Raw genomic sequence first — 15,699 nt, 5'->3', positions numbered from 1 at the left:
CAAATATATATATATATATATATATATATATATCATGAACTACAATACTCCATTATAAATACATAACACACACATACATTTTACCTCAAGAACTGTGACTGCAGTACATATATATTTACCTCATATATGTACTTATTAATATAGTATGTTATTTAACCCTTAACCAGGGTTACAAGGAGGAGAACAGGAGGCTAATAGTGGCTGATGGTTCCTGATGTGTGAGATACACCAGAGAGTGTGGGGAGGAGACTGGTCAGATCTCTGGGCTGGTAACACACAGTGACAAGATGAGAGGGGGAGAGCAGGGGGTATACTTACTAAAGGGAGAGTTTTTAGAAGCTGAGATGTTGCCCATAGCAACCAATCAGATTCTAGCTATTATCTTTTAGAAAGTGCTGGTTAAATGTTAAGTAGAATCTGATTGGTTGCTATGGGCAACATCTCCACTTCTAAAACCTCTCACTTTAGTAAACATACCCTCAGGAGTCTAGTAGGGGCTGATTCCCCACACTGGGCAGATACATTTCCCTCATTAGTCTGTAGTGACAGAGGAAGGTGTGGGATAAGAGATGGCTGTAGTGACAGAGGAAGGTGTGGGATAAGAGATGGCTGTAGTGACAGAGGAAGGTGTGGGATAAGAGATGGCTGTAGTGACAGAGGAAGGTGTGGGATAAGAGATGGCTGTAGTGACAGAGGAAGGTGTGGGATAAGAGATGGCTGTAGTGACAGAGGAGGGTGTATTATAAGAGATGGCTGTAGTGACAGAGGAGGGTGTAGGATAAGAGATGGCTGCAGTGACAGAGGAGGGTGTAGGATAAGAGATGGCTGTAGTGACAGAGGAGGGTGTAGGATAAGAGATGGCTGTAGTGACAGAGGAGGGTGTAGGATAAGAGATGGCTGTAGTGACAGAGGAGGGTGTAGGATAAGAGATGGCTGTAGTGACAGAGGAGGGTGTAGGATAAGAGATGGCTGTAGTGACAGAGGAGGGTGTAGGATAAGAGATGGCTGTAGTGACAGAGGAGGGTGTAGGATAAGAGATGGCTGTAGTGACAGAGGAGGGTGTAGGATAAGAGATGGTTGTAGTGACAGAGGAGGGTGTAGGATAAGAGATGGCTGTGGTGACAGAGGAGGGTGTAGGATAAGGGATGGCTGTAGTGACAGAGGAGGGTGTAGGATAAGAGAGTGCTGTAGTGACAGAGGAGGGTGTAGGATAAGAGATGGCTGCAGTGACAGAGGAGGGTGTAGAATAAGAGATGGCTGTAGTGACAGAGGAGGGTGTAGGATAAGAGATGGCTGTAGTGACAGAGGAGGGTGTAGGATAAGAGATGGCTGTAGTGACAGAGGAGGGTGTAGGATAAGAGATGGCTGCAGTGACAGAGGAGGGTGTAGGATAAGAGATGGCTGTAGTGACAGAGGAGGGTGTAGGATAAGAGATGGCTGCAGTGACAGAGGAGGGTGTAGGATAAGAGATGGCTGTAGTGACAGAGGAGGGTGTAGGATAAGAGATGGCTGTAGTGACAGAGGAGGGTGTAGGATAAGAGATGGCTGCAGTGACAGAGGAGGGTGTAGGATAAGAGAGTGCTGTAGTGACAGAGGAGGGTGTAGGATAAGAGATGGCTGTAGTGACAGAGGAGGGTGTAGGATAAGAGATGGCTGTAGTGACAGAGGAGGGTGTAGGATAAGAGATTGCTGTAGTGACAGAGGAAGGTGTAGGATAAGAGATGGCTGTAGTGACAGAGGAGGGTGTAGGATAAGAGATTGCTGTAGTGACAGAGGAGGGTGTAGGATAAGAGAGTGCTGTAGTGACAGAGGAGGGTGTAGGATAAGAGATGGCTTTAGTGACAGAGGAGGGTGTAGGATAAGAGATTGCTGTAGTGATAGAGGAGGGTGTAGGATAAGAGATTGCTGTAGTGCCAGAACAAGGAGAATATGTGACTCTGTCCTGTAATAAGTTATTATTACTCACCTGTGCTGATAGCTGTAGGGATTTCCTCCTCCTTACACTGCTGATCACCCCTCACATACGTCTCTTCTTCTTCCTCTATATATTCTACCTTAATTACAGTCAAATCTTCACTCTAATTAATACACAAAACAATAAAAAAATAACTTTAATATCTCATTAACTGAGATTAATCAGTAGAATATCAGTGCATAAAATACACACAGCTTCCCTACAGATCATTAAGTGAATAGTCACTTTGCTATATTAATGAGACCCTAAATCCCATCTACCTGATCCTCCTGTGGGGTCCTGTGATTCTCCTTTGTACAATCCTGGGTATAAGGAGGATGGGGCCATCTCTCTGGGGTATCTCTGTTACTGGCTCCATCTGTAGGAGACACACAGTGACATTGCTTACATTGTTGTAATTATGTAAGTATCAGATAATGTACGCATCCTGCCCTTAAAACTGCTTGCCACTATAAAATAATTGACAGTTTCCTCTTACCCAGTGATGTGAGGGGCCGGTGATTCTCCATCATCACGTCCTTGTATTCCTCTATATACTCCCCCTCCTGCATGGAGAGATAGACAGTGACATCCTGACACCTTATAGGAACCTGACACACACAATGATACAGTCATCACCCAGACGGAATCGGTATGTAATGCTGCCGGATCTACGCCCAGCGGATGAAATATTGACGCATGAGGATCCCGACTAGAAAAAAGGCGCGGCCGCTGCAGTGTAGCACTTTGTATGCTGATTGAGAGACACAGATATACAAGTGTCACATATCACATTAATCAGCAAAGTCTCCTGGTGCCTCCTAGTTGCATAGCATCTTAGACGCATTTTCGGCACAAAAAGACGCCTGGCGCTAGCAGAGTCTTAAGGGACCAGGCGCGCCAAGAGGGGCTGTTTGAGGAAAATGCAGCAAAGATGAGTGAGGACACATCTGTAGTAGGTTGCTAATCAAACGTATTCCTGGTGTTACACTCACAATAATGCCCGTTTGATCAGATCCACCATATATACGAGTGGAGCACTGAGGATATAGGTCTAGGTGCGGTAGCCACGTCTGCTGGGCATAGCACTCTAGCTACAATACGTTTCACCCTGCTGCGGTCTTCTTCAAGGCATAAGTGGGGACTATTCCAGTGTGTCCCTTTTACAATAGAGGTGTTGGCATGGGGCACACACTCATAAATTCTTAGGGGTATATTTACTAAAGAGAGAGTTTTTAGAAGTGGAGATGTTGCCCATAGCAACCAATCAGATTCTACTTAACATTTATCTAGCACCTTCTAGAAGATAATAGCTAGAATCTGATTGGTTGCTATGGCAACATCTCCACATCTAAAAACCCACACTACCCCTTAATATAAAGGAGACGTTTAAAAAAAAAATATATCATTAAAAACACACACAGCAGAACAATAGATACGAACTCAGATCTACAGCGTAAATAATCCTATGTGCTGATAATGTCTAAACAAATAATTGGTGCATATACACAACATATATTATTTTATACATAGGTCATTCTATGTCCAGTAGACCAGGGGTCTCTACCTGACCATCACCGATTTTGATAACGTTAAAGACTAATAGGGGTATTCAATATGGGAGCGATAACATCGTTTTTGCGTTAATATCGCAATTATGACGTCATTATCGCAGGTTTTAGTTTTACACCCTATTCAATTTCAAAGACTTATCGCAGTTTTGAGAAGTCTTTGATAAAAAACGGTGATAACTTTTCACCATTGAATAGGTGTCGAAAAAAAGTGCAGAATTGGGGTTTAGGGGTGCAGGCTTCAAAAAAATAGCCTGCACCCCTGAGAATGACATTTAAAAAAGAACTGTGTCAAAAAAAGTAAAAAAAAAAAAAATAGGGACACCCCAAAAAATGAATTCAAAAATTGGGGTGCAAAAAAAAAAAAGGGGAAAAAATTGTAAAACAATAGGGAAATAGGTTCAGGGCTATTCTGCATGTATGCGGCAGGTGTTTTCTAGAATAGATTTATAGCAGCAGGTGCACAAATGCAGAATTTTTAAAAACTTACTTTAGGGACATCAAAATATGCTAGTACCCATTTTCATGTACCCCAAATTTGATGGGACCACTTAAAAAAACAAAAAAAATAACCTAAGTGCTCTTCTGCATCACTTCTTCAATGTCGGGAAAAAAACACCTGCTGCGGCTATTTAAATCCCCGACTTTCAATTAAAGGCTAAAACGGGGGTACCCATAGTGTTCCCCCATGTTTTTACAACTTTAGGGGGGTCTTACAATTATTTTAAGGAAAAATTCGTAACTTTACGCAAATCCAACTTCGGAGTTTCCCGTTTTCGTTCATTTTATATTGAATACGGGGATAAGCGGGAGCGCGCACCAGACTTTAACGCAGGAAAAAACTCCGATATGAAACGTTAACTGCGACAGTGTAGTTAACGTTTCATATTGAATACCCCTCTAAAGGTGCGATAAAGCAGTTGATCCGATGGATTGGTACGATTTGGCTGCTCTATCGCACTGTGTATGGGCATGATATCGGACAGAGCGCGCACCCGTGGGGTGGTACATCGCACCCCCAGATCTTACTGCAGGTTCACTTGATCTGGGGATGCGATGTGCGATCCCATGCAGCCCTATGCGGGTGGGGGAGGGGGAAGCCGGAATATCGAGCTGTCGGCTACCCGATCGCGCTGTGTAGGGGGACCGCCTGATACGTCAGACGTTGGATCCTCCATCGTGTTGCGCGGTACATGTCGCACCATGTTAGGTCGGCTTTACAGAAAAATTAAATAGTGACAAAACTGTGGCCCTCAAAGTGGGAGTGTGTGCAACTGACACCGACTCTGCCATGCACAATCAGCAGGTGGGAACCATCTTCAAATTTGGTCCACTTGACATGGAATGACCCACTACAGAGGCCTACATAGAGTAGCATGTATTCTAATATATGTGCCAAGTATAGTGCTACCACTAAATATTTTATTTTAGTTGCAGCTGCTAAGGTAACAGGACACCAGAGTCAGCTCCACCAGTATAACAGGACATCAGAGTCTGCTCCACCAGTGTAACAGGACATCAGAGTCTGCTCCACCAGTGTAACAGGACATCAGAGTCTGCTCCACCAGTGTAACAGGACTTCAGAGTCTGCTCCACCAGTGTAACAGGACATCAGGGTCTGCTCCACCTCTATAAGAGAACATTAGAGTCTAGATCCTTGTATTATAATAAAGGACATCAGAGCCTGCTCCACATGTATTATAATAACATGACACTAGAGAGTCTTCTTCTCATGTATCATAATGACATGACAACAGAGCCTGCTCAACCCGTGTTATAACAACAGGACACAAGCCAGCTCCTGCAGATTATAATCAGTGAGTACCAGAGTAGTCTTAACAAGCAGTGACTGTATTGTCACAAGCTCTACCTGTATTGTAACAACAATGAATAGGGCACCTCCTTCAGAGCTGGCATTGGGTCACCTATTAGTGCTGATAAACCGTGTAACAAGTGGTTCCTTGTACCTATACAGGCCTCAAGTACAACAGCAGTGATACAGGGCCTGACTCAGACCCGGACGCTAAGCTGCGTTCGCTCGCTATGGGCGATGGTCGCCCGTCTGCGCATACGTATGCATTGCAGTGCGCGTGCACGAGCCAGTCACAGCGTCCGGGAATCGTGCGCTCGCAGCACACAGACTGCACGCTATTTTGAGTGACAGATAGCGCCGTTTGTGGGTGGTAACGGGAAGGTGCTTGTGAACGGGGGAGTGGTGCTGCGAAGGCGTGTCTGGGTGTCAAAACTGAGTTTTATGGGTGTGCATAATTAGCATGGAGGCGTCATTGTACATGTCACTTGGTTGTATTTCAGTCTGCAGTGATCGCAGTGCTTGCAGTGGGGTAGGGGCTACCTCAAGTGCTGCGTGTAGCTCCGATGGGTCTCGATGTTACCGATTATTCTTACACTTCCTGGAGATGACGTGTGTTAACAAATTAAAGTGGGCGTCTTTATACACCAGCGTACTCTCACTGCCGTCACTCTATAAGACATAGAGGGCATCCTTCCGTCACACAGTGCGATTGCGGAATTTGCATACCCGGCCCCTTTTGCCAGGGAGCGAACGCAGCTTAGCGCCCGGGTCTGAATCAGGCCCACTGTCTTTTTCCACATCCTCCCAAGTGGTTTAGGCATCAATTACATGCGAAGGGGGCTATGTTGGAAACACTATTCACTATTCTCATCAAGTGTGATAACAACAGTTAATCAGTTATGCATAGACCTGCATGCAATCATGTGCAGTTTTAAATGTATGTGATATTTCCTCTCTCATCCTGCCTACTGCATACATATTCTGCATAGACCTGCATGCAATCATGTGCAGTTTTAAATGTATGTGATATTTCCTCTCTCATCCTGCCTACTGCATACATATTCTGCATAGACCTGCATGCAATCATGTGCAGTTTTAAATGTATGTGATATTTCCTCTCTCATCCTGCCTACTGCATATATACTCTGCATAGACCTTCATGCAAACATGTGCAGTTTTAAATGTATGTGATATGTCATCTCTTGCATAGATTTGTTTTTACATGTATAGTCTATATTGTTCAGTGAAGCATAGTTTATGGTATATATCTGGCCTGGTTTTTGCTCCAACTCAGAGCAAGTTATCTCCTTTGATCAGCAGAGCAATTGAGTCAGATGTAGCCTGTCTTAATCAAGGATATCATTCCTTTATATTCAGTCTAGGGGCAGCTGGGGTTAAAGGCGCAAAGTGTGATAACATAACAGTTAATCTAACAGTTGAACAAACATTGACCAACATCTAAGGTAATTTCAGATTTAAACAAATTTTAAGGAAATCAGTTTTTTAAAGTAACAAACCTAATACTCACCATGTACTACACATTTCTTTTCATCAAAACTATTCTTTATATTTTCTCTAAGGATATAACATCCTTAATTCTCCCTGCATCTCACCTCTCTGTGCTCATTGCAGCCGTATTGATCCACTCCCCTCCTCTTAAAATTCATGAGCTTTCTTTTCATCATACATTGACTATTACAGCCTCATTGTGTCACTATAAAAAACTTTTACACACCTCCTACAACTATATATACTTCTCTATCCTTCTGCTTTTATTATCTGGTGACATATAACCAAATCCAGGCACCACACACATACAGCGGATTTACTATGGAATAAATACCCTGCAAACCCCACATGTCCCCCATCACCCTCCAAATCAATAAATGTGCCTTATGGAATTCACACTCTATCACAACTTATCATTATTTTACATCTGAACATCTCTTTACAACAACTACTTTCACCAATTTCTACATTTACCTGAGACTGCTGGTTCACACCTTAACCATACAGTAACAACCATGGCTTTCCACAGACACCTACAGTAACAACCATGGCTTTCCACAGACACCTACAGTAACAACCATGGCTTTCCACAGACACCTACAGTAACAACCATGGCTTTCCACAGACACCTACAGTAACAACCATGGCTTTCCACAGACACCTACAGTAACAACCATGGCTTTCCACAGACACCTACAGTAACAACCATGGCTTTCCACAGACACCTACAGTAACAACCATGGCTTTCCACAGACACCTACAAATACTGTCACGTAAAGTAGTATATCAGAGGTGTAAATCTTACTCCATCTTACTTGCTCACATAATGTAAAACAGGAATCCACCCATCTGTCATTCTAACCCTCTGGGTCTCATTCAGAGCCGCTCGTAAGCGGCCGTTCGCTCGTTCCGAGCGATGTTCGCACATCTGCGCATGCGTATGGTTTGTAATACGCATGCGCGGACCAGTCAGTGCGGCCGAAAATCGTTTGTTCGCTAAATAGCGAATGGCTGCTATTTTCAGTGACAGGAGGAGGCGTATGTGGGTGGTAACAGGGGAGGGTGCTTGAAAACGGGGAGTGGAATTCAGAACGCAGGCGTGCGTAAAGGTCAAAACGGGCGTTTTATGGGTGTGCATAATTAATACAGCAGCGTCATTGACCACGTCACTGGGTTATTTTATAGTCAGAACTGCTCGCAAGATAGCGGTAGGAAAAACCAACCACAAGAATAGCGAGCAGTTCATACGTTGTTCGATGTACTCGATTAATCTAATAAATAGCTGACATGACGTATGATGCGAGCAGGCCAGGGGGCGTATTTTTCAAAATTACGACCGCAAGTTTTGTTCGCTCGTTCAGACATAGAGGCGTGAACAGACCGCAAAAAACGAACGGTTCATTTGAATAGCCACCCCTTTTTTCTGAACGAGCGAGCGCTAATAGCGTCCGGCTCTGAATCAGACCCTCTGTTCCATGCTCACTGTCTGTGTCACCCCTGTCTGTATGCCCTTCTCCTTTAGAATGTAAGCTCTCACGAGCAGGGCCCTCTTCCCTCATGTGCTTTACCTCCCTTTACCTATATTGTTATCTACTCTATACTCCTTATAACAGCACCTAACCCTTGACTTTTGCCATCCTGCTACTGTTGCAGCAATATTTATATACCATGTACAGTACTTGTCCTGCAATGTCTTATACTGTATGTCAGTGTTTTCTTGTTCTGTTCAACTGTTTAGGTACTGTTTAGGTACTGTTTCTGTACTGTTTAGGTACTGTTTCTGTACTGTTTAGGTACTGTTTCTGTACTGTTTAGGTACTGTTTAGGTACTGTTTCTGTACTGTTTAGGTACTGTTTAGGTACTGTTTCTGTACTGTTTCTGTACTATTTAGGTACTGTTTCTGTACTGTTTCTGTACTGTTTAGGTACTGTTTCTGTACTGTTTAGGTACTGTTTCTGTACTGTTTCGGTACTGTTTCTGTACTGTTTAGGTACTGTTTCTGTACTGTTTAGGTACTGTTTAGGTACTGTTTCTGTACTGTTTAGATACTGTTTCTGTACTGTTTAGGTACTGTTTCTGTACTGTTTCTGTTCTTTGTTTTTGTACTTGTTAGGCGCTGCGGAACCTTTGTGGCGCCATATAAATAAAGGATAATAATAATAATTATTTTTTATATCCTCTGGACATGGTGCAGAATAATACACAATCAAAAGAAAAACAAATAGTAGATTACCTTTAATTACTATAAAATCACATTTACAACAATAAAAGAATCCACCAACTAGAGTAAGGTCAGATCCAGGTAAAAGTGTCAAGATGGAAGATCGGGAGCAGGACAATCTGCATATACTGGACCAGCTGGTGGGCTGAAGACCTCTTGTCACCACCAGTAGGTGGGTTTGGGGATCATGTCATATGGGATGGTGATTTTATGCTTTGTAAATGTGGTTGTATGCGGATTTTATGTTAATAAAAGGTAAAGCACTATTCGTGTATTTTACCTTCTGCACCATAAGCACTGTTGTATTATTTCCACCATTGTAATTTTATTTATTGGTGTGCAATATGAGAGCGGCGCCTCAAGTCTTATTTTTTGATTATTCCCATTTAAAATAACAGCAAAATCTACATCACTGGTATTATGACAGGACACCAAAGCCTGCTCCACCTGTACTATAATAACACAACATCTGTGCAATGATAATGCACCACCTGCATGATAAAAGGGCACCACAATATGCCTCCACCCCCCCTAGTATAACAATGTGACACCTAAGTCTGCTCCACCTGAATAATAACAGGTCAAAACAATCTGCCCCTTGTAGTACAGCAACATTATACCATAGTCTGCTCCACCTCTACAGTAACAGGGCACCACAGCCTGCCCATCTGTAATATAGCACCGTGACTCCAGAGACTGCTCCACCTGTATAGTAACAGGACACCACAGCCCCCCTCCCCTGTAATAAGGTAACGTGACACCAGGGTATGTATAACCTGTAGTATAAAAACAACAATAATAGATATCACTACCTGCTGCTGGCAGCCACGGCACCGTCTCCTCCTCTCTGCTGCCTCTTCCTACTGGACGGGTACCCGGAAGTTGTTACCGGACGGGGAAAAAAATAAAATATATAAATAAGTAACTAACCTATGGTCTGTGGAACGCAAAAGGAGGGGCTTAGGTGAAACGCATGTACCGGAAGTCGTATGGAACGCACATACTAAAAAGCTGGGTGGATTGCACACACCGAAAGTCTGGTGGAACGCAGACGCCGGAAAATGAGTGGATCGCAAAAGCCGGAAGTGGATCTGAAGCGCACACGCCGGAAGTGGCAATGGATGGAACGCACAAACCGGAAGTCTGGTGGGAAATGTGTTTTCTTAATATAGTATTTCTTCAGCTCTCAGGGTGGTTTTTTATATCCCACAGTGTGAAATATAGAGGGAAATTTAATGTTTGGAAGCACAGTCACATAACCTCATCTGCCCCCATACTGTGTTTGCATTAGCCAACCAGACAGCAGAGGAATGACCCATCGCTGGAGGGCTGAGGGTGTGGCAAAGCATCCCCCTGTCTTCGCAGCTGCTGCCCTTTGGCATGGAAATGGACAAGAAGCCATGAGCAGCAACTCCTACCCTCCTCCAACATGACCCATGGGCCATTCCATTAGGTACAAAATACTCTGCTCCTGGACTTCCCACTTAATGTATGATTGCAGTCACCTGAGTTGAACTAGGTAATTGATGAGACAGATGTTTCAGCACAGGTGTCTGCAATCATAAATTTAAAGGGAAGTCCAGGAGCAGAGCATTTTGTACCTAATGGAACGGGTCATGTTGAAGGGTCTGGCAACTGATAAGGGCGGCGCCTTGCGTTTCCAAGCTGTGGCTCCTAGTTGACGCGGCTGATAAAATGTGTTCTGCCAGCTTCACCGCCTCCTCCTCCTCTTTCCTTCCGGCTGGCATCTGTCTACAAGCAGAAGCTCCGCCTCTGCCCCCCAATTGCCTGATCACTGCTGGCCACAGTGATCGGGCAGTAGATAGATGATAGATAGATCTATAATGTATGTGTGTATACACACACAACATATAATTATATATGTTGTGTGTATACACACACAACATATAATTATATATACAGTATATGTGTGTGTTATATAACGGTGGGTTTCGTTCTGATCAAAGCGAACAGTTATAACCAACTGAGTACAAATCAACATACTTTATTACAAGTAACAAATAACATACAGGCTATATATACTCAACTTGTGTCTATGTATTAAGACAACACCGGTGATTCATCATATTCATAAGATGTAGTTCATCTTTGGAGCCCTTGTTTCACAATGCTCAGGTTCTTTCAATTTACATTGTAGGCACCCTACTGCAGTCTCAGGTCCTGACACAAGCCGAAGGACCATGGTCTGGATGTTGGTTTCCAGATAATAATACCATATTAGTTACATACTGGGTACCAGGCACTGAGTGGTACAATATAGGACCATTCTTATCTCTTGCACATGCACAGTAAGCACTAACATATACCCAGGACAAAGAAATACAGTATGACATGTCCTAGGATGTCTGGAGTTACACTGTCGTCCAAAGCCCCTTTGTCTACAATATGGACATCACTATCAGTAACCCATAATGCTTAGCATCTGTACACATCTTACAATGGTCATTCTTATGGAACGTGGCTCACTGTCTACTGATAACACCATATAAGGTCTTAAGGGCCCATTATACATCTCTGCTAATGTCAGGTACAGGTAGGTCACTAAATATATATCTTGTCTGACCCTAAAGGTGAAGCTGACCATTCTGTGAAAGTATGCACAGACTAGAACTGTATGAACCAATACAAAATACCTGCCCTCACTCTGTCTATCCTAGCTAACTTTTTCTTAAACTAGAAAATATTTTTTTTCAAAAATGTCCCCAAAATGGTAATTTTTTGTATTATCACATTATTTATTTATTAACAGTTTCTTATACAGCATGTAATTAATACCTATTGAAACTTGATTTAGCATTTTTGTTAAAAAAATATATATATATTGAATCAGGTTTAAATTGCTGTTATTTACATAATTTGCTAATAAAAATCGACAATTTTGGGGCTGTTTTTTTTTTTAAAATATTAGCCAGTTAAGTGGTTAAAGAAGTCCAAAAAAAACAGATATTGGCACAGTGAGATCAGAGAACTATTAGTCAGGAAAACTGATGTGCATAAATAGTGTGACCTTGCATAATTTAAACATGAAAAAAATTAAATAATAACCCAATATAAGAAAAAGAAAATAAAAGAATTGAAAAAGAAATTAAGAAAGAGAGGGGGTGACAGTTTATAATGACAGCGAAATATACTATGTGTCACCTGATCGGTGTAAACAAGTCCAGAGATCTGGAAATCCTGCCTGATCGGTTTAATATCCACTTTGGGAAATATAATAGATTATAATCCACAACAGCACTGGTAGTTTTAATGTCAGAAATATATAGCAATACGGCGCTGGATAGATGAATGCAACGAGATCCCCAAATGCAATGTATCATCAGATTTAGTAAACTGCCAATCGTTAGCACGCTGTAACAGACTAAGGGGTCTATTTACTAAGCAGTGTTAGGAGACAGAGTGAAAGTGATAAGGTGCCAGCCAATCAGCTCCTAACTGCCATCTCATAGGCTGTGTTTGAAAAATGACAGGAGCTGATTGGCTGGCACCTTATCACTTTTCACTCTGTCTCCTAACACTGCTTAGTAAATAGACCCATTAATACGTAAGCTCTGTTATGTGGCACTTTCCCTAATTATTCGGGTAGTCTGTATTTCAGATAGCGCCACTGTTCCCCTACCCACTTCTCATAGTCTGGTCTTCAGCAGTAATAATTTGCTGGTATCGACGGATATTTACTGCCCTGTGTCACCGCTTCTTTCCGCGGCTGTAGCGTCTCAGCCTGGAGCTCTGAGCGGCACCTTCCGGGTTGTGTGTGTGCCTTCCTCCGGTACCTAGGGTAACAGAATGCCAGCATGTGAAGTTCCTCCAATTCGATTCTCCCCCTTAGGGCTTTGTCTGACGCTGTCATTCTGGCTGACTTTCTATATAATAATACTAGTAGAGGTAACTAGTTAGTTGTGTGGCTGCATCCCATGTTTATTGTTTTTATTTAGAAAGTGCGCAGATAGTTTACCATACATTCAGTTTAGACACACCTTCAGATAGTATAGCACTTGAACTGATAAGGACATTATGTCATCTATTAATTGATACAGTTGAATCCCTTGGAACAACTCAACGAGAGTTGGGGTAGATTTCCATCGCACGGGAATAACGGCCTTGGCAGCACTATTAAGATATTTCAAAAGAGATTTTTTATATATATATATATATATATATATACAGATAAAGGCATGCTTAGTAGATTCACAAGCCAAACTTCAGGCCTGTTTGGAACGTTCGGCCCCACATTTTCCCGAGTGACCAAAACCGCCTCATCCCAAAGGGCCAAAAAGCTGGACAGGACCACCATATATGGAGGGAAGTACCCAGGTCCGCATCCCATCTCTAGCAGCATGCCGTAACTCCCTGGGACATTTTCGATAAGATGGATGGGCAGGGTACCAACGAGAAAGTACTTGAAAATGAGTCTCAATAGTATATTGGTCAAGCTACTGTATGACTTCTCAAAAACAGATGACCATTGGGTATTGCAAATTTCAGTACCAAGGTCTCCCATTTCTTAGTAAAGTTTGGCAATGTAGAAAAGTAATTTTTAATCAACAGTTTATATAAAGTGGATACAAATTAAACAAAAAAGAAAAAGAAAAATGAGAGGTTACAGAGAAAGTGTGCGTGAGCTTTAAAAGAAAGGCTGCACCCATCCTTCCAAACTCTTATCATTGATTACCTTTCCTGATCAATGTCAAGGCTTTATTGTTATGCCTTATCCCAAAGTATTATATATAGAAGGTAAGTATTCTAGATCTATATGTTGTTTCCAGTAGTGTGTTTGTCTATGCATATTTTGCAGCCGCCGGGACATTCGTTGTGATGGCCACCTGCAGCGTCTCTGAACTGCCGCTTGCGTACAAAGACTCAACCATCAGTCAATCATTGAACTAGGGTTACTCAGAATGGTCGCCAGAACTGAGACCCCGAAGCCTTCGCAACTGCATATGGAATCGTAGATGCAGGCTGAGACATGCCTATGCAAATGGTCGTGACATTAGTGCATCTGGGTTGCAGGACCGTTGCGGAACATGAGCAGTGTGACTTATACACCTACGCAGTAGAAAAAATTGTCCGTTTGCAAAAAAAAAAAATATATGAATCAGGCCCTTAGTCACGAGTATGTGAGTTATTATTTGTTTTTAATCGATTATTGCAAAATATCACATTCTGATACCTGCCTATCAGCGATCTCAGATGCCGGTATGCAGATGAAAGAGGGCACGTTGTTTTGGATTATTGATCTGAAAAATGATACTTTGCCCTCTATATGTGGGATATACTGTGTGTACATACTATGCGACACGGGATGTAGTAGGCGTGCGGGATGCCGACGATCTGAATACCGGCGACAAAGAGAGATCGGGATACCGGCACCAGTATCCCGACCGCCAGCATCCTGAAGGTAAGTGTTAGGGGGAGGTTAGGGTTAGGTAGCGGGGTTAGTGTTAGGATTAGGGTGCGAGGAGGGGGAGGTTGGGTTTAGGCACTAGGGGGGTGGTTAGCTTTAGGCATCGGGGAGGGGGTGTTAGGTTTAGGGTGTGGGGACAGGGAGGTTAGGCTTAGGCACTAGGGGGGTAGTTTAGGGTTGGGGTTAGGAAAATACTTACCTTTCTTCCCTATGGGTGCCGGGATTCTGGCTGTTGGTATTCTGTCCTGCGGCATCCTGACAGCCAGGATTTCATACCCAACCCTGCGATACATCCTGCCCCGTTTTGAAAGCCCTTGCAATGAGCGGGTTTACGACCTTGTGCTAGTGCAAGCTGCGGGGGATTTTCTGGTGAAAGAAGCCTATACGCTTCTATAGGCAATATCATGTACAGGTGATGTTGCCTATCCTGTGCAAGCTCTGTAAATTTATGCTTTCCAGTGCTTGATGCATATGGACACATTGCAGAGTATATTGGGGGGAGATGTATGAAGCCCAGAAACGGTATCAGCGCACGTTAGGTGCGCTGATACCGCTTCTCCCCGATGTATGATTGGGGGCCTGGGCGGTAAATGACAGGGGCGCATATTATTGGCGCTATCTACAAGATAGCAGCGCCGATAGCCTGGGCCATGTACGAACGGTCAGACCGTCTGACCATTTGGCCCGCTGTAGCTGTCGTTATCGACAGCTACAGCCTGGCGCTGCCCTATACCCACAGCAGGCACAGTGCTGTCCCTGCTGCCGGCTCCAGGCTGCACGCGGGGGATACTTGTGAGATCCCGCGCATGCTCAGTGGAGCCGGCTGGGAGAGAGACACAGCGCATCAGCACTAGGCTGATGCGCTGTGGTCTCTATTGGGTAGCGCAGGAGGGGGGAGTTAACGCTCCCCCTCTCCGGCCGATGAGATGTTCATACATCTCATCGGTAGTGCTCCCTGCTTCGCCTCAGTAAAGAGACGAAGCGGGAAGCGTTATAGCGGCACGTTACGTGCCCCTATCATACATCTACCCCATTGTCTTTAGGGGTGATTAAAATTGCATCACCGACATGCAACTCCTGGGTACAGTACATGGAAGTTCTCTATTGCACTTGGCACTTAACGGTTGATGCACTTACCACAAATAATGGGAAAAAGTATGTGCGGCAAAATGTACCTCCTGGGTTGTGTCGGTCGTCATGCTGTT

General features: G+C 43.5%; 1 protein-coding gene across 1 annotated transcript in view; it reads right to left on the bottom strand.

The window, feature by feature from the left end:
- Positions 1 to 9,907, bottom strand: part of LOC148508058 (uncharacterized) — a 30,531-nt gene extending 20,624 nt beyond the window's left edge. The window contains exons 1-4 of the mRNA XM_088445228.1: positions 9,882 to 9,907; positions 2,454 to 2,520; positions 2,236 to 2,333; positions 1,967 to 2,078 (exon numbers count right to left, since the gene is read on the bottom strand). Coding sequence (XP_088301354.1) covers positions 1,967 to 2,078; positions 2,236 to 2,333; positions 2,454 to 2,487 — 244 coding nt within the window. The 5' untranslated portion in view covers positions 2,488 to 2,520; positions 9,882 to 9,907. The remainder of the gene's footprint in view (positions 1 to 1,966; positions 2,079 to 2,235; positions 2,334 to 2,453; positions 2,521 to 9,881) is intronic.
- Positions 9,908 to 15,699: the final 5,792 nt, after the last annotated feature.

This window comes from Taudactylus pleione, unplaced genomic scaffold, assembly GCF_031769625.1.
Source record: "Taudactylus pleione unplaced genomic scaffold, aTauple2 ptg000377l, whole genome shotgun sequence".
In the NCBI taxonomy this organism is placed as follows: domain Eukaryota; kingdom Metazoa; phylum Chordata; class Amphibia; order Anura; family Myobatrachidae; genus Taudactylus; species Taudactylus pleione.
The sequence above is the reverse complement of the archived record's forward strand: the minus strand, read 5'-3'. Positions and strand labels throughout refer to the sequence as shown.